At 45.6% G+C, this 21934-nt stretch overlaps 1 protein-coding gene across 6 annotated transcripts in view; it reads left to right on the top strand.

The window, feature by feature from the left end:
• The window catches only part of LOC123398920, a 30129-nt gene extending 19292 nt beyond the window's left edge, over positions 1–10837 (top strand). Inside the window, exons 5-9 of one of the 6 annotated variants that reach the window (XR_006610285.1) lie at positions 585–642; positions 726–798; positions 2232–2331; positions 2436–2512; positions 10316–10474. Coding sequence is in view for 3 of the 6 variants with exons in the window: in XM_045093358.1 (XP_044949293.1) it covers positions 10316–10644 (329 nt within the window). In the remaining 3 variants the exon portion in view is untranslated. Of the gene's footprint in view, positions 1–584; positions 643–725; positions 799–2231; positions 2513–10315 lie in introns of all 6 variants that reach the window. The other 5 variants (XR_006610286.1, XR_006610284.1, XM_045093359.1 and 2 more) reach the window with 5 other exon arrangements.
• Positions 10838–21934: the final 11097 nt, after the last annotated feature.

Raw genomic sequence — 21934 nt, 5'->3', positions numbered from 1 at the left:
CACGTGTTGAAAACAAGTCTGATCTTCTAGCGTGCACACGGTTCTGAATCCTGAACAAAAGTGACACCTTCTGTTTACTGTTCCTCGTCTGACACTAGCTGGAAGGTATGAGATCATCCGAGGACAGAATCAACGGCTGTAATGACCTCGATGAACTGGTGAGCAAGTCAATAAGAAGAGGACGCTGCAGATGTAGGATCCCCACGGCTGCCACTTAGTTACTTTTACCCGCCATTTACTGTTTCCCGTGATGTCGTTGTCATCCCTCTCTTTTTAGTTTTACCAAGCCTTTGGATTGTAATGGTACAAAGCCAGTGATTCTAGACAGATCGGGCATCGAGTTGTAATTGTGATAAAGCCTAGCCGCCACTGGAGTGGTTTGGCACTACTTTCCTCTTCCAAGAAATAGAAACCCTTGGTAGATCCCCTCTTAATTCGGGGCTAGTTTCCGAATCCCTGAATTTTGTGAGGTATAGTAGTTCAGCTTGTGACAATAGTGTCTGACAGTTAACATGATATACCCATTTGGAATGCTTTGGAGACTGTCCTAATATGTTAACTATGTTATTTGTTTCATTTCATAGGCAGTGCAAAAATATACTCAGCTCGAACAATTAAAGTTAAGGATCAGGAGGGTATAAGGTTATTTCTCTCAATTTTCAAGGGAATAGTACACAAGCAATGGCTTCTGTTGTTAAATTACTTTATGAGATAATATTTTGCAGGATGTATTACTTCTATGAATTTGGTTTTGACAAACAACATGTTGCTCTAATGGCCACCGTGGATAGTGGGAAGGTACCAGCTTGTCACATTATATTTACAATTTTGGAAGAAATAAAGACAAAATGCTACTCCCTCCATCCCAAAATAAGTGTCGCTGATTTAGTTCAAAGTTAGAACTTTGTGCTAAATCACCGACACTTATTTGGGACGGAGGGACTATTTTCTTCGTGTTCTTTTCTTCTCGAACACGCAGGAGATCTGTGTATCATTATATTAAGAAGAAGAAATGGGACAAGAATCCATACAACGCCCACTGAAACACGCTACTCACTGTAGTTCTCACCTTATATTCTCGCCTGTATATCAATAAAGAAAAAACAACCAAACAGGACCACGACTAAACTGTTAGGAAAGCAACTTGTATTACCATGAGGCCATAGGCCGGTATATATATACATGTACAGGTGGTGGACTATATGCAGGAAACCCCTTATACATTGGGATAATTACAGAAGGATACATGACTTGTATTATAGGCGGCGGCGACTGCAGCAGTCCGGGCGGTGCGGGGCGATGCGCGGCAGAGCGAGGGAGGGCGGCGGCGACTGAAGCGGCCGGGCGGTTTGGTGACGCGGGGAGGAGCGGATCTGGCAGGCGCGTGGGCGGCCCTGCAGATCGATCCTGCTGGCGCGCGTCGGGAGAGGGGAGAGACGCGGCGGCGGGAGCACCTCCACGTGCGGGACGAGGCTGGTACCAGCGGGGGGAAAACTAGATCGGAAAAGGCACGAGTTGCGCGTGCAAAAAAGACCTAGGCTCTAATACCATGTTAGGAAAGCAACTTGTATTACCATGAGGCCATAGGCCGGTATATATATACATGTACAGGTGGTGGACTATATGCAGGAAACCCCTTATACATTGGGATAATTACAGAAGGATACATGACTTGTATTATAACTCTAACATAAACAACTAAACTCCAAGGGCTGGAGCAGTCAAGGAAGAGAGGCCCCATGCACCTGCAATCTCCCAAAGACGCCACTCATCGCCGGCAGTGTCCAGCGCTCTTTCCATGCTTGGAACTGCTCCGTCAAACACACAGGCATTGGGGTGAGTCCAAAGAATCCAAACACCCAGGGCCACCATAGAATTGAATCCCTTATTTAGCTGATCAGGAGTTGTTTGCCACGCTTTGTCCCACCAATCATCAAATGACGTTTCAGTTGGTTGGGGAGCAAGGTGCTGCAACCCAACTTGACATAGGATAGAGTACCAAAATCGCCTTGCAAAGGGGAAGGACACTACTAGATGGTTGATCGTTTCTTGATCCTGATCACACAACACACAAAGTTCTGGATGGGAAAGTCCACGGCGCGCAAGCTGATCAGCAGTCCAGCACCTGTCATGCGCCACTAGCCATAGAATTGTTTTGCATTTTCCAAGGGCCCAAGTTTTCTCCCATGGTCTGAATTGAATTGCTCCCTGAAAAAGATCTTCATATGCAGATTTTGCTGAATAATGACCAGTGGGGGAAAGACGCCATATGTGCATGTTCTCCACTTCAGGCTGCAGTGAGAAGTCCATGAGAAGATCCCAGAGATGGAGGTACTCGACAAGTTCTCCAATGGATGAAGCTCCTCGTGCGTCCGAAATCCAGAGGTGTTCGTTAATAGCTTCTGTGACCGTACGCTTTTTGACAATTCTTTTAGATACGATGGCATACAGGTGGGGTGACAATGTCCATAATGCGCTGCTCATGGAGCCATCTATCCTCCCAGAAAATAGTGTGAGTTCCATCCCCCACTTCAGTGACTACAGCTATTGAAAAGAAAGCTTTAACTTGTTCTTGTACCTGAATTGGAAACATGCCCCATGGCCTGTGTGCTTCAGGTTTTTGTAGCCATAGCCATCGCAGTCAAAGCGCCCATCCCAGGCTCTTTAAATCTGAAATCCCCAGGCCTTCCAGCTCATGAGGCCACACAACTTTTCCCCAAGCGACAATGCAGTGATCCCAGTTCACCTCTTTTCTTCCTTGCCAAAGGAACCCTCTTCTGATTTTGTCAATTGCTTTTATGACCCATTGTGACAGGTCTAGTGCCATCACCAAATAGATTAGCATGGCAGTCACCACAAACTGAACTTGAATCCCTCGACCCGCCCTACTCATAAGATCGGCTTTCCATCCTGGAAGTTGGTCAGCTTCCGGTCGATGATGGGCTGAACCCGAACCTTTGTGAGCCTCTTCAGGGATAGTGGCAGCCCTAGATATCGGCAAAGAAAATCTGAAACCTCACATGGAAGATGATGGCGTATCACCTCAATATTCTCCTCCTCACATCGAATAGGGAAAACACTACTCTCACGGACATTTGTTTTGAGGCCGGATGCATCCCCAAAAAGATTGAGTATATCCATAGTGATCCCAATGTCAATTGTCTCCGGACGAAGGAAGTGCACCATGTCATCAGCGTATAAAGAAATCCGGTGTTCGAGAGCTCTGGAGGAAAGTGGCTGCAGCAAACCATTATTTTCTGCCTTGGATAGCCAAGAACATCCATCACTAAGTTAAATAGCATAGGAGAAAGCGTGTCTCCCGGCCGTAATCCTTGCCGGTATAAGATCACCTCACCGGGAATCCCATTGAGTAAAATCCGAGTAGTGGAGGAGCCCAATAAACAACTGATGATATCTCGCCATATTTGCCGAAAACCCAAACCAAAAGCTTTTGATATGTCCAACTTGAGAAGAAAACGAGGAAGCTTTTGTTGGTGCAAAAATCTTGCTGTTTGCTGCACAAACATGAAACTGTCTTGTATCAACCTTCCCTTAATAAAAGCACTCTGATTGGGGAAACCATTTGCTGCAACCAGCCAGCAAGTCTATTAGCCAACAATTTAGTGACGAGCTTGGCAAGGCTATGAACAAGGCTTATGGGATGAAAATCCTTGGCAGAGACTGCTCCCTCTTTTTTGGGCAGCGTAACAAAAGCAGAATTGAGAGTCTCAAAATTTTGGAATTTCCGCTCCAAACTGCTGATATTGCCTCCATCACTTTTTTGATTAATGATCAACGTACTCTATAAAAATGCCCTGTGAAACCTGTTAGAGTACATATATATAGCCATGTAACCTTTTCATATTTACCCTATTGTATAAGGGGTTTCCTGCATATCCTATACCTGTACATGTATATATACCGGTCTATGGCCTTATGGGAATACAAGTTGCATATTTTCTAACATGGCATTAGAGCCCTAGGGCTTCTTTTTCGCACGCCGCAACTCGTGCTCGATCCCGTCGTGCGCCACCGTTTTTTTCTGACCGGCGGCCGCTGTGTTTCCTCTTCTCCCGATCCGTTGCAGATCACGCCAGGCCGCCTCATCACGTGCCGCCCCGCCACATTCGTCTACGTCTGAGGGTCTCCACGCGCTGGGTCTCTACTCCTTTGCGAGCGGACACGCGTTCTGCTCGAAGCTGGCCTGATTCCGTGACGCCCATCTGCCCGTGGAGTGTGCTTGCACGTGGGCTTGTGCTTGGCTCACCTGCTGCTCCTACACCATCCGTGAAGGGTGTGACCTGTGTGTGCATGTTCGTGCACTTGTCCAGACAAATTCTCCGTTGCTGAAGCCTCTGTTGGCTTTTGGACCCTCAAAGTCCTCCCGGAGCTTCAGGTACACTAGCAAGCTAGCAGGCAGGTGGATGGATCCTATAGCTAGCTTGTGGTTGACTGAATGAGTTGATCGACTCGACGGAACGTAGCGAATCAAACAAAACGAAACTGGTATTTGGTGGTGCGTATTGCTTGCCGTTTTTCTGGTGTTACAATCAACACTCCTAGGGTGTCTTTTATACATGTCCACAAGGGACTATGGAAATAGATTAGGACTAGGAATCCTAATACTACTAGGACTCGGTTTGGCTTTCTTTCCTAATCCTACAAAAACAACATGATTAACTTCTACAGCCTCCTGTGTTGCTGTGATCTGCTCTGTTCCGCAGCTGCCTGCTGCTCCGGCTGTTCCTGTGTTGGATCGAAGTCGGGGGTCGCTGCCCATTGCTGGAGCTCACTGCCATCCGCCGGATCCGGTGGCAAATACCGTCTCGCCAGATTTCGCTGCCGGCTGCTGAACTCTACTGCCCTCGCCAGATTCCGCTGCCAGTCTGTGCCTACTGGTGGATACGAATCCTTCTGATCGCTGGTGGATATCGGTGTAGTTCACGCCTGCGCACGACTGTCGGCTTGCTTGTTGACAAAAAAAAAGAGTAAAAAAAAGAAAAGGAAAAGAAAAAAAAGAGAGATGTTTTCGTCGGGTCCGCATGTCACTTGCTGCCCATGACTCCCATGACTCCTGACGGTGTTTTCTTCACTACTCCCATCTCGCATATGGGTCGTTCGACTGTCATGTCGTCCCCTTCGACGTCTTCCGCAGGCTGTGTTGGTAGGTCTTTTGCTGCTCCTCCTGTGAGCTCCACATATGTTGATTGTCGCTCTACACCGACTCCTCTCGCGACTTCCACCGGTGAATGTCGCTCTTCTCCAGCACCTCTCGTGACTTTCACCGGCGGTACTGGTGCATATGACTTCATTGACTGCTCTTCGCACACGCGTCTTCCCTTGGCGCTTGGCGCTTGTCTGCATACGGCCTCGTCTTCTCCATCGGCCTTTGCGGACGATACTGGTCATGCTACACCATCATTTCTAGCGGCTTCGACAGGTGGTGGCGGCCGCTTCTCTCCCGATGCCACTACGACGCCTACTTCAGCTGTGTACTTCACTGAGGAGGAGATTGTGCGACTTCGCGCCCTGCTGTCGGGTGCCTCTACATCGACATCTTCACTTGTGTCCCTGACGGAGCAGGAGATTATGCACTTACGATGCCTGCTAGCTCCATCCTCTGGTCCTCCATCGACAGGTTCTGCTGGTTCTGGTATGGACTCTCCTGGCATTGTGAGACCACCTTCTACACAAGCAGGTACATCTCCATGGATTCTTGATACTGGAGCATCTTTTCACGTGACTCATGATTCATCCACTCTGTCATCTACCCGACCTCTCGATTCTCTTGTTCATGTTCTGACTGCTAATGGTACTTCTCTCCCGGTTACTGGCCGAGGCACTCTTAGCACTTCTTCTTTTCATATTCCCGATGTTGCTCATGTTCCTCGACTTACCGTGCAACTCATTTCTGGTGGTCAGCTTGTTGAGTCTGGTTGCAGGGTCATTCTCGACTTTGACTCATGTTCCGTTCTGGACCGTCACACTGGTGCTCTTCTTGGTGCTGGCCCTTGGCGCCGTGACTGTCAGGGTCTCTGGGAGCTTGACTGGCTTCACCTTCCATCCGCTGCCACCGCAGCCAGTCTCTCCACCTCTCTTGCATTGTCTACCAACTCTTTTCAGCAGTGACATCATCGCCTTGGTCACTTATGTGGCTCTCGTCTCTCATCCATAGTTCGGCGTGGTCTTCTTGGATCCGTCTCCGGCGATGTGTCTTTAGACTGTCAGGGTTGTCAGCTTGGTAAACAGGTTCAGTTACCTTATCCTCATAGCGCGACCGTGTTTCAGCGTACTTTTGACCTTGTTCACTCTGATGTCTGGGGTCCAGCTCCCTTTGCTTCGAAGGGCGGCCATCGCTACTATATTATCTTTATAGATGATTTCTCTCGACACGTGGATATATTTCATGTCTTCTCGTAGTGAGGTCTTATCTATCTATAAGAGTTTTGCTGCCATGGTTCACACTCAGTTCTCTACGCATATTCGTGTGTTTCGTGTGTTTCGTGCTGATTTTGCTGGAGAGTATATCTAATGTTGCGTGGATTTCTTGTTGAGTAGGGTACTCTTGCTCAGTTCTCTTGTCCTGGTGCTCATGCTCAGAATGACGTGGCTGAGCGCAAGCATCGTCACCTTCTTGAGACGACTCGTGCGATGATGATTGCTGCCTTTCTTCCGCCTCACTTTTGGGTTGAGGCTGTCTCCACTTCCACCTATCTCATCAACCTTCAGCCGTCCACTGCTTTGCAGGGTGGTGTTCCTTTCGAGCGTCTTTTTGATCGTTCTCCCGATTACTCAGTTCTTCGTTTGTTTTGTTGTGTTTGCTATGTTCTTCTTGCCCCTCGCGAACGCACCAAACTGACCGCTCAGTCTGTTGAGTCTGGCTTCCTAGGCTATAGTGATGAGCATAAGGGCTATCGTTGTTGGGATCCTATCGGTCGTCGGATGCGTATTTCTCGGGATGTGACTTTTGATGAGTCTCGTCCCTTCTACCCGCGTCCATCTTCCTCAACCTTTTCAATGGAGGATATCTCTTTCCTTACTTTTCCTGATACACCTATCACCCCCATCGAGCCTTTGTCTATTCGTTCAACTAACACGGCTTCTCCACCTCTTGCTGATTCCCCGCCACCTTCTCCCACGGTTTCCTCACCTCGCATGTCACCGGATTCTGCACCTTCATCCTCGGTGACTTCTTCGTCTCCACCCCCTGATTGTACCGCGGTGATTCCTCCTCGTATTCTTCCTTCTTTTCCTCAGTATTACACTCGTCATTCACTAATGTGGATGCATCTGCTGATGTGTCGTCCTCCTCGTCTCAGCCTACCTATGGCTTGCGTCCTTGTCCTCGTCCGCCTGTTGATCGCCTTGGATTTCCAACCGCCAGTGCTGTTGTTCTGGAGCCGACTTCTAATCGTAGGCTATTGTTCATCCTGAATGGCAGTTTGCTATGACAGAGGAGGTCGTTGCTCTTGAACACACTGGTACATGAGATCTTGTTTCTCTTCCTTCAGGTGTCCGTCCCATCACTTGTAAGTGGGTCTATAAGGTTAAGACTCGCTTCGATGGTTTTCTTGAACGTTACAAAGCTCGTCTTGTGGCTCGTGGCTTTCAGCAAGAGCATGGTCGTGATTACGACGAGACTTTTGCTTCTGTAGCCCATATGACCACTATTCGTACATTTCTTGATGTGGCCTCTGCACGCCACTGGTCACCACTGGTCTGTATCTCAGCTTGATGTTAAGAATGCAGTTCTTAACGGTGAGCTGTGTGAGGAGGTATACATGCAGCCACCACCTGGGTATTCTGTTCCTGATGGCATGGTATGTCGTCTCTGTCGCTCTCTCTATGGCCTTAAGCTAGTCCCTCGCGTTTGGTTTGAGCGTTTTGCCTCTGTGGTGGTTGCCGCTGGTTTTTCAGCGAGTGCTCATGATCCGGCATTATTTGTCCACCTTTCTCCTCATGGTCGTACTCTTCTTCTTCTCTATGTTGATGACATGATCATCATTGGTGACGACCCCGAGTATATTGCCTTTGTCAAGGCCCGTCTTAGTGAGCAGTTTCTTATGTCCGATCTTGGACCTCTTCGCTACTTTCTTGGGATTGAAGTCTCTTCTACCTTTGATGGCTTTTTTATATCCCAAAAAAAGTATATACATGATCTTCTTGCTCGTGCTGCTCTTACTGATGATCGCATTGTTGAGACTCCCATGGAGCTCAATGTTCACCTCTGTGATACTGATGGTGACCCCTATGTGATCCGACGCATTAACGTCATCTTGTTGACAGTCTTGTCTATCTAGCCGTCACTCGTTCAGATATCTCTTATTCGGTTCATATTATGAGTCGGTTTGTCTCTGCTCCCACTTCGGTTCACTATAGTCACCTCCTTCGTGTTCTCCGATATCTTCGAGGCACGATCTCTCGCCGTCTATTCTTTCTTCGCTCCAGCTCTTTACAGCTTCAAGCCTATTCGGATGCTACGTGGTCTAGTGATCCCTTAGATTGCCGTTCACTTTTTGCTTACTGTGTTTTTCTTGGTGGTTCTCTCATTGCCTGGAAAACGAAGAAATAGATTGTAGTTTTCCGTTCGAGTGCAGAGGCTGAGTTACGAGCTGTGGCTCTTTTGACGGCAGAGGTGACTTGGTTACGGTGGTTATTTCAGGATTTTGGTGTTTCTGTTACTACACGTACTCTGCTATTATCTGACACTAGAGATGCTATTAGCATTGCGTGCGATCATGTGAAGCATGAACTCACCAAGCATATTGGTGTTGATGCTTTTTATGTGCGCGTTGGTGTGCAAGATCAGGTTATTGCTCTTCAGTATGTGCCTTCTGAGTTACAGTTGGTGGATTTTATGACGAAGGCCCAGACTCGAGCGCAACATGGCTTCTATCTCTCCAAACTCAGTGTTGTTCATCCACCATGAGTTTGAGGGGGGTGTTAGAGTACTATATATATAGGCATGTAACCTTTTGTATTTATCCTATTGTATAAGGGGTTTTCTGCATATTCTACACACCTGTATATGTATATATACCGGCCTATGGCCTCATGGGAATACAAGTCGCATATTTCCTAACAAAACCGACTAGGCCTGGTGCTTCATCCAGAGGTAGCAAGTTGATCGTGTTTCATATTTCCTCGTATGAGAAAGGAGCGTCAAGCTCCGAGAGATCATGAGAGGGAATCCCAAGAGCTTCAAGGTTGATCGTGTTTTCCCATTCTGCATTCTTCCCCAACAGGTTGATATAGAAGTTATCTATTATTTCAGCCTTATCCATCTGATCGGTATAAACCTGGCCACCATAGACTAATTGTGCCACAAAATCCTTTTTCTTGCGATAACGTGCTTGGGCATGAAACAATGCAGTGTTGGCGTCTCCCTCGCTGAGCCAACTAATCGTGACCGCAACCGTGCAATGGTCTGCAACATAGAGGAGAGAGCCAGCTTCAACCAAATTTCCCTTGGTGATAAAACACACTATCTTGGGCAATTTCCAGTTGGTGTAGCACTTCTCTGGCAAGTCCAAGCTGAGATTTCATGTGCCCCACCTTTTTTTGGCTCCAACTTTGTTACACTTTAGCTGCTGCTTGTAGTTTGCGAGACAGAGTTTCAAAGAGGCAGGAGAGAGCTAGAACCGAAGCCCATGGCGCCTCAACCGCATCCTGAAATCCCTCGAGTTTAATCCGTTTGAAGTGAAGTCTCTTCCTTCCCAGCTTGATATCATTCATGCCCAGGAGCAAAGGACAATGACCAGAGTCATCAGAGGCGGCTGGCTTTGCAGCAAGCAATGAGAGAATAAGCCTTCCCATTCGACTAAACATAATACCTGGTCCAGTTAACTGAGACTTGATTGTTTGTCCAAGTAAACTTGCGTCCATGCATTGGTATTTCTTTGAGAGCAAGATCATCCTTGCAGCTGCATTAAATTCTTAAACTATAAATTTACCCTAGTAATGTACCCAAGCACGGACCGATAAACACAAAAACAATGCATGAGCTGTTTGGAGGCATCACACCTACTCTACTCCCAGGCATTATTTGTCGAGCTTGTAATTTTCTCTTCTACGTTCCCTGTAAAGTTTATTGTCGGGCTTCCTCTATTGTTTTCAACTAAAAGAACAAGTGCACATAACATTGATATGTTCAGCTGAAAGACTGCTTGTCAGAATAGTTTCTTTTTGCGAAACTTTTGGACTAATGGCATCACCTTATGAAGACAAGTTATTTTTCTTGTTCTTTTTTCCTGTTAATTTCTGATTTTTGCCTCCTGGTGTTTCACTGTGTAACATGCATTGTCATTGGTGGCAGACATATATCGCTGCTGCCACTGCTCCAGAGACGAGGTGGGAGACAGATGGAGTGACGCTGCGTTCGGCTGCTGTATCTATGTCTCTTGCATGATTTTGCAAAACAGAACGGAGAACACCAACTATTATCATTATATATTACAACTGCGGTATTACAACATCTTGAGTAGAGTTATCCGTTTTTGTTCTAAAATTGACTCCCAGTCCAGCGCCCGCTCCAAGCCACATTTCAAATGGCTGGCCATCAGCTTGAAGTCGATCAAGAATAATGAGTTTACAATCCTCTATGACACTAAGCTCCCTAATTTTAAAGGCCTCACAATCAATTGAAGTCTTCAAGTTAAAATTGGATCATTGGATTTTGACCGGCTCATAAACTTTCAAGGAGCTCTATCATTCTATTCTTTTAAGCTTTCTAATTTTAGAGGCCTCCTAATATATTAAGGACTTTAATTTAGAATTGGGTCACTCAATTTTGACTGGGTCAATAATTTCTTAATGAGCTCTCATTTCATTCTTTTAATTCCTTAATTTTAAGCTCTCCCAGTGGTATTTAATTTATTTGGTTCATATTTTGACAGGGTCAACGATTTTTCTCAAATAATCATATCAACCAACTTATAAAAGCATATCAACCTCACACATCACCTCACCATATAGAAAAAAGAAATGTGCACATGTGGTACTATAGCATTAATATAATACATAGTCATTAACGTAGTAAATTTCATCAAATAAGTATGAATTGATTAGCAGATAACCTAGAATCACACTGTTAAAGGCCACCATAATACCGCATTATAAATAAATATAAAACACGCTCTCTCATCTTACCAACTCGTCAAACCAAATACTCTTTAAAAATATAAGGTGTATTAGCTTTTGAAAAGACAGTTTTTTTAATCTGACTAAATTTATTTCATGATAAAGCTAATGACATTGATTTGATATAAATTTGGTGTAACTTAAAGAGGTTTGACTTTTCAAAAAACAAATGCACCTAATATTTTGAAATAGGACAGTAATCTTTTTATAGAAGTTTAATAACACCAACGACGCAGCAAAACACGTTCAACCCTTTAGTTTACTGCATGTGGATAGCTTGCTACATCCTTTAAATGAACTGATTGCAGCTACATGTAGAATAGTAGTCCATCATAATTTTAGAATCTATTCAACTAATGTTGACGGATGATTGTGTTTGTTTCGCATTTACACTTTTATGTATTAGGTGTAGTTGTCCCGCTTTTCTTCCTAATCTACAGGGGTGGATCCCTTTGGGGACCAATCAGGGCCATGGCTCGTCCTTCTATTTTGGATTTTCTTTAAGAATTTGATCTGAATTTGGTTCAATAACAGAAGATGACCCACTGAGTAAGCTATTGGCCCACCCTTAGTTCTTGCCTTCTTAATTTTGTTTCATGCTCCACCACTGTTAATCTATACTCTGTAATTAGGGTTTTTGTCATGGACAGAACTACTCTGTACGTGTTATATATGGGCACCAAATAATTCTTTCAATTCTTTCACATGTTATCAGCCTACCCTAGCCACCCCGATCAGCCGCCGCCGCTGCGCCGCTCCACCTTCTCGCGAGCCGCCGCTTGTCCTGCTCGCCCCTGCCCCACTCGCCTCGACACGCCTGGCACACTTGCCTGCAAGCCTGACATGTCCGCTGCCTTGCTAGTAGCCCGCGCCGCTGCTTCCATCGCTATTGTTGCTTCTATTTTCTTTAGAAAATGAGGATTTTCTCTCACCTCTGCATCGATACATGCATGCAACCACTTTATTAAAAAAAAAGCAATTAAATAATTTGCAGCTCTGAACAAGTTATGAGGAAGCAGCGAAATAATTTAGAATAAACTAAAAGATGCCTAGATGCCTAACCATCTATCCTATTACTGGATCACCATTCAAACTGATTGTAGATATCCTGAGCTACCATCTTCCATTAAATAGACCCAGTAACCAAAGGCTTTCTGGTTTTCGCAGGAATGAGTAACGATCATGTACGGGTCAACATCAATGTCCTGTAAAGTACCTGTAAAAGATTTAGATGTGTTTTTTTTGTCAAAAATCATGTCATTCCTGCAGTTTCATATAGCCCAAAGCAATGCACATACTCCTATACGAATATGTCTAGCAATAATTATGTCCACTTCATTTAGCCATGTGGCAACAACGTTTCAATGCTATTCGGAGGTATGATATTAAAGGCTATATGAAAAGTTTGCCATAAAGTTTCTGCTAGCGGACATTGAAGAAAAAGGTGTTTGATAGTTTCATCATGATCACAAAAGCTTCCTCCCAATTGCGCTTTGTCAAATTATCCTTGACGAGAATTACCTCCTTGTGAACAAACTACATGAAGACTTTGATTCATAAGGGTACTTTGACCTTCCAGATGTATCGAATTGGAGTTTGGTGTTGTGTCAATAAGGTTCAAATACATCAATTTCGCTGTAAAGATGTCATTAGTTGTTAGCTTCCAATGGAGCCTATCAGACTCGTCGGATAATTGGACATGGATGAGTCTTCTGACTAAGTGTAACCAAGCCTCCCATCGATGACTTATTAAAGCTCGTTGGAATTGAATATTTAGAGGATTAGACTGTAATATTGTGGCGATATACGCCTTCTTACGTTGCACAATATTATAGAGAGATGGATATTTTATGGTTAGAGGCGTCTCCCCCAACCATGTATGGATTCTTCATTTCCAATGATAAATTTAGCTCTATGGAAAAAGCCTGCTTTCATTTTCATCAAGCCTTTCGAGATGGCGAATCATTGGGTCTAAGTGTAACCTGGGCCAATGTTTTAGATTGTAAGTACTTATTATGCAAAATTTGGGTCTAAGTGTAACCTGGGCCAATGTTTTAGATTGTAAGTACTTATTATGCAAAATTTGTACCCACATACCTTCTGTCTTCACAGATAGTCTGTAGAGTCGTTTATTGAGTAGACACCTGTTCTTTACCTCTAAATTCTTAATCCCCAGACCTCCATGGTCCTTGGGTCTGCATATAATATCTCACCTAGTAAGTCTGTGTTTCCTCTTAACTTAATCACTCTATCAAAAAAGCGGGATCGATAAAAGTCTAACCTTTTGCGTACCCCTACCGGTACCTCAGAGAAGGATAGAAGGAACATAGGCATACTCGTCATAACCGAGTTAATCAATAGTAGCCGTCCTCCGTAAGACAAAAGCTCACCCTTCCAACAGCTTAGTTTTTTTTCCAAAACGATCCTCAATACACTTCCACTCTTTGTTTGATAGCTTACGATGGTGAATTGGTATTCCTAGATAACTGAGCGGTAGGCTTCCCAATTCACATCCGAAGAGTTGTTTGTATATATATTGTTCATCTTTGGCTCTCCCAAAACAGAACAATTCACTCTTGTGAAAATTTATTTTCAAGCCTGACAACTGTTCCAATAAGCAAAGTATAAGTTTCATGTTTCTGACTTTTGCAATATCGTGTTCCATAAACAAGATAGTGTCATCAACGTATTATAGAATAGACACGCCACCATCCACTAGTTGTGGTACTAGTCCACCTACCCGACCTTCCTCTTTAGCCATTCCTATTAGAATTGCCAACATGTGCGCAACTACATTGAATAGGATGATGGACATCGGGTCTCCCTACCAAAGACCTTTGTGCGTTTGAAAGTAATGATTAATATCGTCATTAATTTTAATTCCAACGCTTCCTTTTTGTATAGAAGATTCAACTGTTTCCTCCATATCTCGTCAAATCCCTTCATACTTAAGGCTTGTTGTAGGAAAGGCCATTTGACCTTATCATAAGTTTTCTCAAAATCCACCTTGAAGATAACTCCATCTAGTTTCTTTGAGTGAATTTCATGCAGTGTTTCATGAAGGACAATCATATTCTCTAGTAAGTTTCTGCCCGACATGAAAGCCGTCGGACTAGGCTGTACCACAGCATGTGTAGTCTGCGTCAGTCTATTCGTCCCGACTTTTGTAAATATTTTGAAGCTCACATTAATCAAGGAAATAGGTCGGAATTGTTCAATGCGCATCACCCCCTCCTTCTTTGGCAACAACGTAATTGTCCCAAAGTTTAGGTGGAAAAGTTGTAAGTGTCCATTAAACAAGTCCTGAAACATTGGAAGTAAGTCACCTTTAACAATGTGCCAACATCTCTTATAGAACTCAGTCGGAAACCCATCTGGACATGGTGCCTTATTGTGCTTCATTTGTGATATGACCTCAAACACCTCTTTCTCCGTAAATGATGCGGTTAATATCTCATTCTCGTTTATCCCGAGCTGAGGAATATCACCGACCATCCGCTCATCCATCGACACAAAATTGTCACCACGAGCCCCGAAAAGTTGCTTATAGTATTCAAAGCTATACAAGTCAGTTTTTTGTGCCCTACAATTGTACCTTCATCTTGCTCAAGTTGGAATGTTTTTTCTTTCTATGTTTTCCATTCACAATCAAATGGAAATACTGCGTGTTGCCATCACCTTGTACTACGTGTCACACTTTCGCTCTAAGTGCCCATTTCAACTCCTTTTCTCTGAGGAGTTGTTTGAGATTTTGGTCTGCCTCCGCTCTAGATGCCCTCTCATTGTCATCTAACAACACGAATTTGACTTTTATGCCTAGGTCATTTATAAGATTGAGAAGTCTTTCTTTCTTCATCTTATATATGCCGCTCTCATGTTTTGCCTATCGCCGTAGGAACTGCCTCAGGTGTCTAATTTTATTTTGCCATCTATCGACATTCAATCTTCCCCTTGTGGCCCTAGTCCATTCTCTAGCTATGAGGTCCATGAAGCCTTCTCCCTCAAACCATGCTAACTCGAAAGAGTATGTGTTCTTGTTACCCGCATGTGTTGCTTCCCCCGAGTCAACAAGCAATGGGGTATGATCAGAAATCGCTCTCGGCATCGCTCACACTGTCACGAGAAGGAATTTTTGCTCCCAATCCACACAAGTAAGAATTCGATCCAACTTCTCAAAGGTTGGATTGCGCAAAGCGTTCGTCCAAGTAAATTGTGTGCCCGATAGCTCAATCTCTCGCGAATCTAGGCTTACTATTATTATATTAAACATGAATGACTATTTGTCATCAAAGTTGTTGTTATTTTTTCATCTCTTCGCCTAATGATATTAAAGTCGCCCCAACTAAAATCGGTAGCCGTTCATCCGCACAAATCCGGACGAGGTTAGCCAAGAAGTCCATCTTTAGCTCCGGCTAGACGACACCGTATATGGCCACAAAGCGCCCATTGGAACCCATCCTCCTTCGAGCGCACCCTAAATTTGATGGCGAAGTCCCCGAACACTACGTTTCGGACTTCGAGCGTCTCACACCTTACCCCAAGTAAGATCCCACCAGACCTTCCTCTTAGCGGTAGACAATGCCAATCAAAATCAATACCATCGGAGAGAGTACTAAGAAATTGTGACGTAAAATTATCTCTACTGGTTTCCATTAGTGCAATAAAATCAAGTTTGTGTTCAAGTGTTGCTTCCGCTCGAAATCTACTTTTAGCCAAGTCCGCTAGACCTTTGCTATTCCGAAATATTCCTTTCATCTTTCATCATAATTTTTTTGTAGTCTTAAGTTTTGTGCTTCTGTGAACTGCAGATTCATGATAAACCTTCCTCTTCAAGGGGCGTTTTGGCTTATCCTGTTCAGCCATCCGGTCCATATAACCGGCCTCAAACTGTGCTCAAGCATTAGGTTGCGAAGGGGCCATATACCCCTCCGAACCGATTTCATTATCCTCTTCAGGCATCATTGACGGTGGCACAAGGTCCTCACATAGACACTGTAATGCCTCCATCGCCAGTGCATTAATATCAGAGTCATTCATAGGTTTCATCGCCGCAATATTTCTAACCATCTCCATAGCCCTCTCAGCCTCTAAGTTTAAAAGATCATTCACATATTTCGAGACTTCCTTCCCATTATTGCCCAGAGATACCCCGAGTTTGTTTGCATTTAAAATAATATCATCATCAGAGAAATGCAAGATAGAACAACTCGTGTTGATGGCTATACCTGTAGTTGCCTCAGTGTCGCGAAGCTTAGCCGCATGCATGGCACGACCCATTTGTAGATCATCGACGTCCGACTGAGCCTGGAGACGAAGACTCGTCCGCCTGTCCCCCGTCGTCGGGTCGGGGATCCCTCCTAAGGTGATAATATCCTTGGTTGTGGGCCTAGTCAGATCGTGGCCTCTTGCCTTCTGTCCGACCGGACTAGCGTGCGAACAACAGGCAGATGCGCGATCGCCCATCGTGTGACTGGCAATGCTATCTTTCCAACCTGTGGCGCTCCCAACAGTCATGCCCATTGCTATGCTGTGGTCACCTAGTACGCGCCCAACAGAGCACCTCGTCATCGAAATAGTCGGGATATGACCACCTGCGAGCATCCCAACCGCACCCGTAGCCCCACAGCCACCATGTGGTGAAGAAGAAGCCCTACTCGCCCCACGCTGCCTGGAGGCCGCGGTCACAGTGAAGCCATCCGTCGAACCTCACGTCGGTCCCTGGATTGTGATATTGCACTCATGATCATCCTCGGCGAGGCCACCTCCAACGAGGGCCTCGTGGACGATGACGACGACCTATATGCCATTGGTGTCACCAGTGGTGAGAGCGGTGGCAGCTCCTGCTCCACTGGATCGTCCATCTCCGCCGTGACCCCCAAAGTCGGCCAGGAGCCGAAGAAGACCCAAAGGACCCAACCTTAATTGATTCGTCGAGGTGGATACATGTCGTTTCTCCTTCGTAGAGCCAATCTCAGTTGGCTTGGCCAACGGTGCCGAACCTCTACCAGTAGCATCCCTCTGATCCGAAGCCTTATCCTGGTTGCCACCTGTTAGGGTATATTTCTTCCTAAGAAGTTTTATTGATTGATGACAATGCGTGCGCGGACTAATCGTGTGCATTGAGCATTTCAGATAATTCATATCTAGGCACAAGACGATTCGATGCCCCTCGGAATCTCTCGAAGACGGTTCTTTCTATGTTTCTCTTTGGTGGATTTTAGTCGTAGAAAAGTCGTACTATTAAGAGGGGGTCCGCGTCAGAAAGGTTTGGGTGGAATCATCACGTACACATTTAGTGGACCACCTTTTCCCTAGCTACAATGGAGATCCATACCGATTTGTGATGTTTATGCAAAAGGGCCCGCGGTAGTACCGCTGGCACAACGGTAGCACCGCTCTCAAAGCGGTAGTAATTTTTTACTACCGCTCCAACAGACTTTTTCGCATACTTTTCCCCTCACAGTACTAGGCACGGTAGTAATAAATTACTACCGTGGTTGGTGAGATGCAAAGCGGTAGTACCGCTCCTAGCAGTGGTAGTATCGCTTGGCTATTGCTGTGGTGGGTGGGTAACAGTTGGATTTTACCCACCCACTATATAAAGGTGTCTTCTTCTCCGAGGATCTTACCTTTAACCTCTCTAAGCTCCATTGTTGCTCCATAAGCTTATTCTTGCCCGATCTCTCTTCCTAGCCAATCAAACTTGTTGATTTTCTAGGGATTGCTTGAGAGGGCCTTGATCTACACTTCCACCAAGAGATATTTGATTCACCCCATTAATCCTTGCGGATCTTGTTACTCTTGGGTGTTTGAACACCCTAGACGGCTGAGGTCACCTCGAAGCCACATTCCATTATGGTGAAGCTTCGTGGTCTTGTTGGGAGCCTCCAAGCTTTGTGTGGAGATAGCACCAACCTTGTTTGTAAAGGTCCGGTCGTCGCCTTCAAGAGCACCAGTGGAATGACGACATCTCACATTGTGTGAGGGCGTGAGGAGAATACGGTGGCCCTAGTGGCTTCTTGGGGAGCATTGTGCCTCCACACCGATCCAACGGAGACGTGCTTCCTGTCAATGGGAAGGAACTTCGGTAACACATCCTCGTCTCCACCGGTTCCGCTTGCGGTTATCTCTTACCTTTACTTTGTACTTATTGTTGTTGTGGTGTATTCTTTTCTTGCACTTGTTATCCTCGTAGTTAGCATCATATAGGTTGCTCACCTAGTTGTTCACATAGAGAACCTTTGTTGTTAACGCTAATTTGTTAAGATAAGCTAAAAATTGGTAGTTGCCTATTCACCCCCTCTAGTCAACCATATCGATCCTTTCAATTGGTATCAGGGTTACGTCTCTTTATTAAGGGTTTCACCATCCGAAGAGTATGGTTGACGATGGTGAGGTTCGTCCCGAAGGGTCCGAGACCGTGGAGGTGGTTTCTGTCACACGAGACGATTTGAATGAGGCCATGGCTTCACTCAAGACGTCCGTGACGACCGAAGGGAAATCCATGCTTAAAGAATTACTTGAGGGGATGAGGAATTCTCTCGACCCGTTGTTTGTGGTTAAACCCACCTCATCGGTATTGGAGGCCAATTCCGACAAGGAAGCGGTTAAAGGTACTCAAACTTCCTCCCCTCATGGCAAGAATGGGACGAGGACGTTTGCCTCGGTTCTCCCTCCCCCGATCTATGGAGGATCGGTTCCTACCCCGCATATTAATAACCTAGGACCTCCTCCAAAACTTGTTAAAGGTGATTTCGCTAATTGGGTTTTTCATCAAGTCTCATTTGTATCACACCTCAACAAATCTTTGGAGAATCATCGAGCAAGGCTATTACCCTCATGATCCAAGGAACGTTACTCCAAGAGAAGAAGCGGACAACCAATACAATCATTCCGCATTGTTCATCCTGCAATCCGCAGTTCCACCAGAAGATCTCCCACACATGCGCCCTTTCACTCGTGCAAGGGATTGTTGGGAGCACATCATGGTGCTGTACAAGGGGAGCTCAAGCATTCAACGGTCTAACTTTGAAGTGGTCCTTGATTAGACCGATGAGTTTGTGATGCTAGAAGATTAGGATCCCTGTGATCTCAATCGAATAGTGACTGCCCTCGCTTTTGCTCTCCAAGACCATGGGAGCAAAGATACGGATGACACGTTGATCAAGCGCAAGTTTCTCAAGGCCATCATGCCTTTCAACAAAGCCATGTCTTCCATCATTCGGCAAATACTAAATTTTCACTCCTTGAGCTCAGGCGAAGTGTGTTGGAATTATGCCCTAGAGGCAATAATAAATATAGTTATTGTTATAATTCCTGTATCAAGATAATCGTTTATTATCCATGCTATAATTGTATTGAATGAAGACTCATTTACATGTGTGGATACATAGACAAAACACCGTCCCTAGCAAGCCTCTAGTTGGCTAGCCAGTTGATCAAAGATAGTCAGTGTCTTCGGATTATGAACAAGGTGTTGTTGCTTGATAACTGGATCACGTCATTAGGAGAATCACGTGATGGACTAGACCCGAACTAATAGACGTAGCATGTTGATCGTGTCATTTTGTTGCTACTGTTTTCTGCGTGTCAAGTATTTATTCCTATGACCATGAGATCATATAACTCACTGACACCGGAGGAATGCTTTGTGTGTATCAAACGTCGCAACGTAACTGGGTGACTATAAAGATGCTCTACAGGTATCTCCGAAGGTGTTAGTTGAGTTAGTATGGATCAAGAATGGGATTTGTCACTCCGTGTGAACGGAGAGGTATCTCGGGGCCCACTCGGTAATACAACATCACACACAAGCCTTGCAAGCAATGTAACTTAGTGTAAGTTGCGGGATCTTGTATTACGGAACGAGTAAAGAGACTTGCCGGTAAACGAGATTGAAATAGGTATACGGATACTAACGATCGAATCTCGGGCAAGTAACATACCGAAGGACAAAGGGAATGACATACGGGATTATATGAATCCTTGGCACTGAGGTTCAAACGATAAGATCTTCGTAGAATATGTAGGATCCAATATGGGCATCCAGGTCCCGCTATTGGATATTGACCGAGGAGTCTCTCGGGTCATGTCTACATAGTTCTCGAACCCGCAGGGTCTGCACACTTAAGGTTCGACGTTGTTTTATGCGTATTTGAGTTATATGGTTGGTTACCGAATGTTGTTCGGAGTCCCGGATGAGATCACGGACGTCACGAGGGTTTCCGGAATAGTCCGGAAACGAAGATTGATATATAGGATGACCTCATTTGATTACCGGAAGGTTTTCAGAGTTACCGGGAATGACGAATGGGTTCCGGGAGTTCACCGGGGGGGGGGGGGGCAACCCACCCCGGGGAAGCCCATAGGCCTTGAGGGTGGCACACCAGCCCTTAGTGGGCTGGTGGGACAGCCCAAAAGGGCTCTATGCGCCAAGAAGAGAAAATCAAGAGAAAAGAAAAAAAAGGGAGGAGGTGGGAAGGAAGGGGGACTCCCTCCCACCAAACCAAGTCCAACTCGGTTTGGGGGGGGAGTCCTCCCCCCTTGGACTCGGCCGACTCCCTTGGGGCTCCTTGAGCCCCAAGGAAAGGTCCCCTCCCTCCCACCTATATATACGAAGGTTTTAGGGCTGATTTGAGACGACTTTTCCACGGCAGCCCGACCACATACCTCCACGATTTTTCCTCTAGATCGCGTTTCTGCGGAGCTCGGGCGGAGCCCTGCTGAGACAAGGTCATCACCAACCTCCGGAGCGCCGTCACGCTGCCGGAGAACTCTTCTACCTCTCCGTCTCTCTTGCTGGATCAAGAAGGCCGAGATCATCGTCGAGCTATACGTGTGCTGAACGCGGAGGTGCCGTCCGTTCGGTACTAGATCGTGGGACTGATCGCGGGATTGTTCGCGGGGCGGATCGAGGGACGTGAGGACGTTCCACTACATCAACCGCGTTCACTAACGCTTCTGCTGTACGATCTACAAGGGTACGTAGATCACTCATCCCCTCTCGTAGATGGACATCACCATGATAGGTCTTCGTGCGCGTAGGAAATTTTTTGTTTCCCATGCGACGTTCCCCAACAGTGGCATCATGAGCTAGGTTCATGCGTAGATGTCTTCTCGAGTAGAACACAAAAGTTTTTGTGGGCGGTGATGTGCGTTTTGCTGCCCTCCTTAGTCTTTTCTTGATTCCGCGGTATTGTTGGATTGAAGCGGCTTGGACCGACATTACTCGTACGCTTACGAGAGACTGGTTTCATCGTTACGAGTAACTCCGTTGCTCAAAGATGACTGGCAAGTGTCGGTTTCTCCAACTTTAGTTGAATCGGATTTGACCGAGGAGGTCCTTGGATGAGGTTAAATAGCAACTCATATATCTCCGTTGTGGTGTTTGCGTAAGTAAGATGCGATCCTACTAGATACCCATGGTCACCACGTAAAACATGCAACAACAAAATTAGAGGACGTCTAACTTGTTTTTGCAGGGTATGCTTGTGATGTGATATGGCCAATGATGTGATGTGATATATTGGATGTATGAGATGATCATGTTGTAATAGAAATATCGACTTGCACGTCGATGGTACGGCAACCGGCAGGAGCCATAGGGTTGTCTTTATACTAACGTGTGTACTTGCAGATGCGTTTACTATTTTGCTAGGATGTAGCTTTAGTACTAAAAGCATGAGTAGCACGACAACTCCGATGGCAACACGTTGATGGAGATCATGGTGTGGCGCCGGTGACAAGAAGATCGTGCCGGTGCTTTGGTGATGGAGATCAAGAAGCACGTGATGAT

The sequence above is a fragment of the Hordeum vulgare genome, chromosome 5H (assembly GCF_904849725.1).
Source record: "Hordeum vulgare subsp. vulgare chromosome 5H, MorexV3_pseudomolecules_assembly, whole genome shotgun sequence".
Taxonomy (NCBI): Eukaryota; Viridiplantae; Streptophyta; class Magnoliopsida; order Poales; family Poaceae; genus Hordeum; species Hordeum vulgare.
This window is presented reverse-complemented; position numbering and strand designations above follow the sequence as displayed.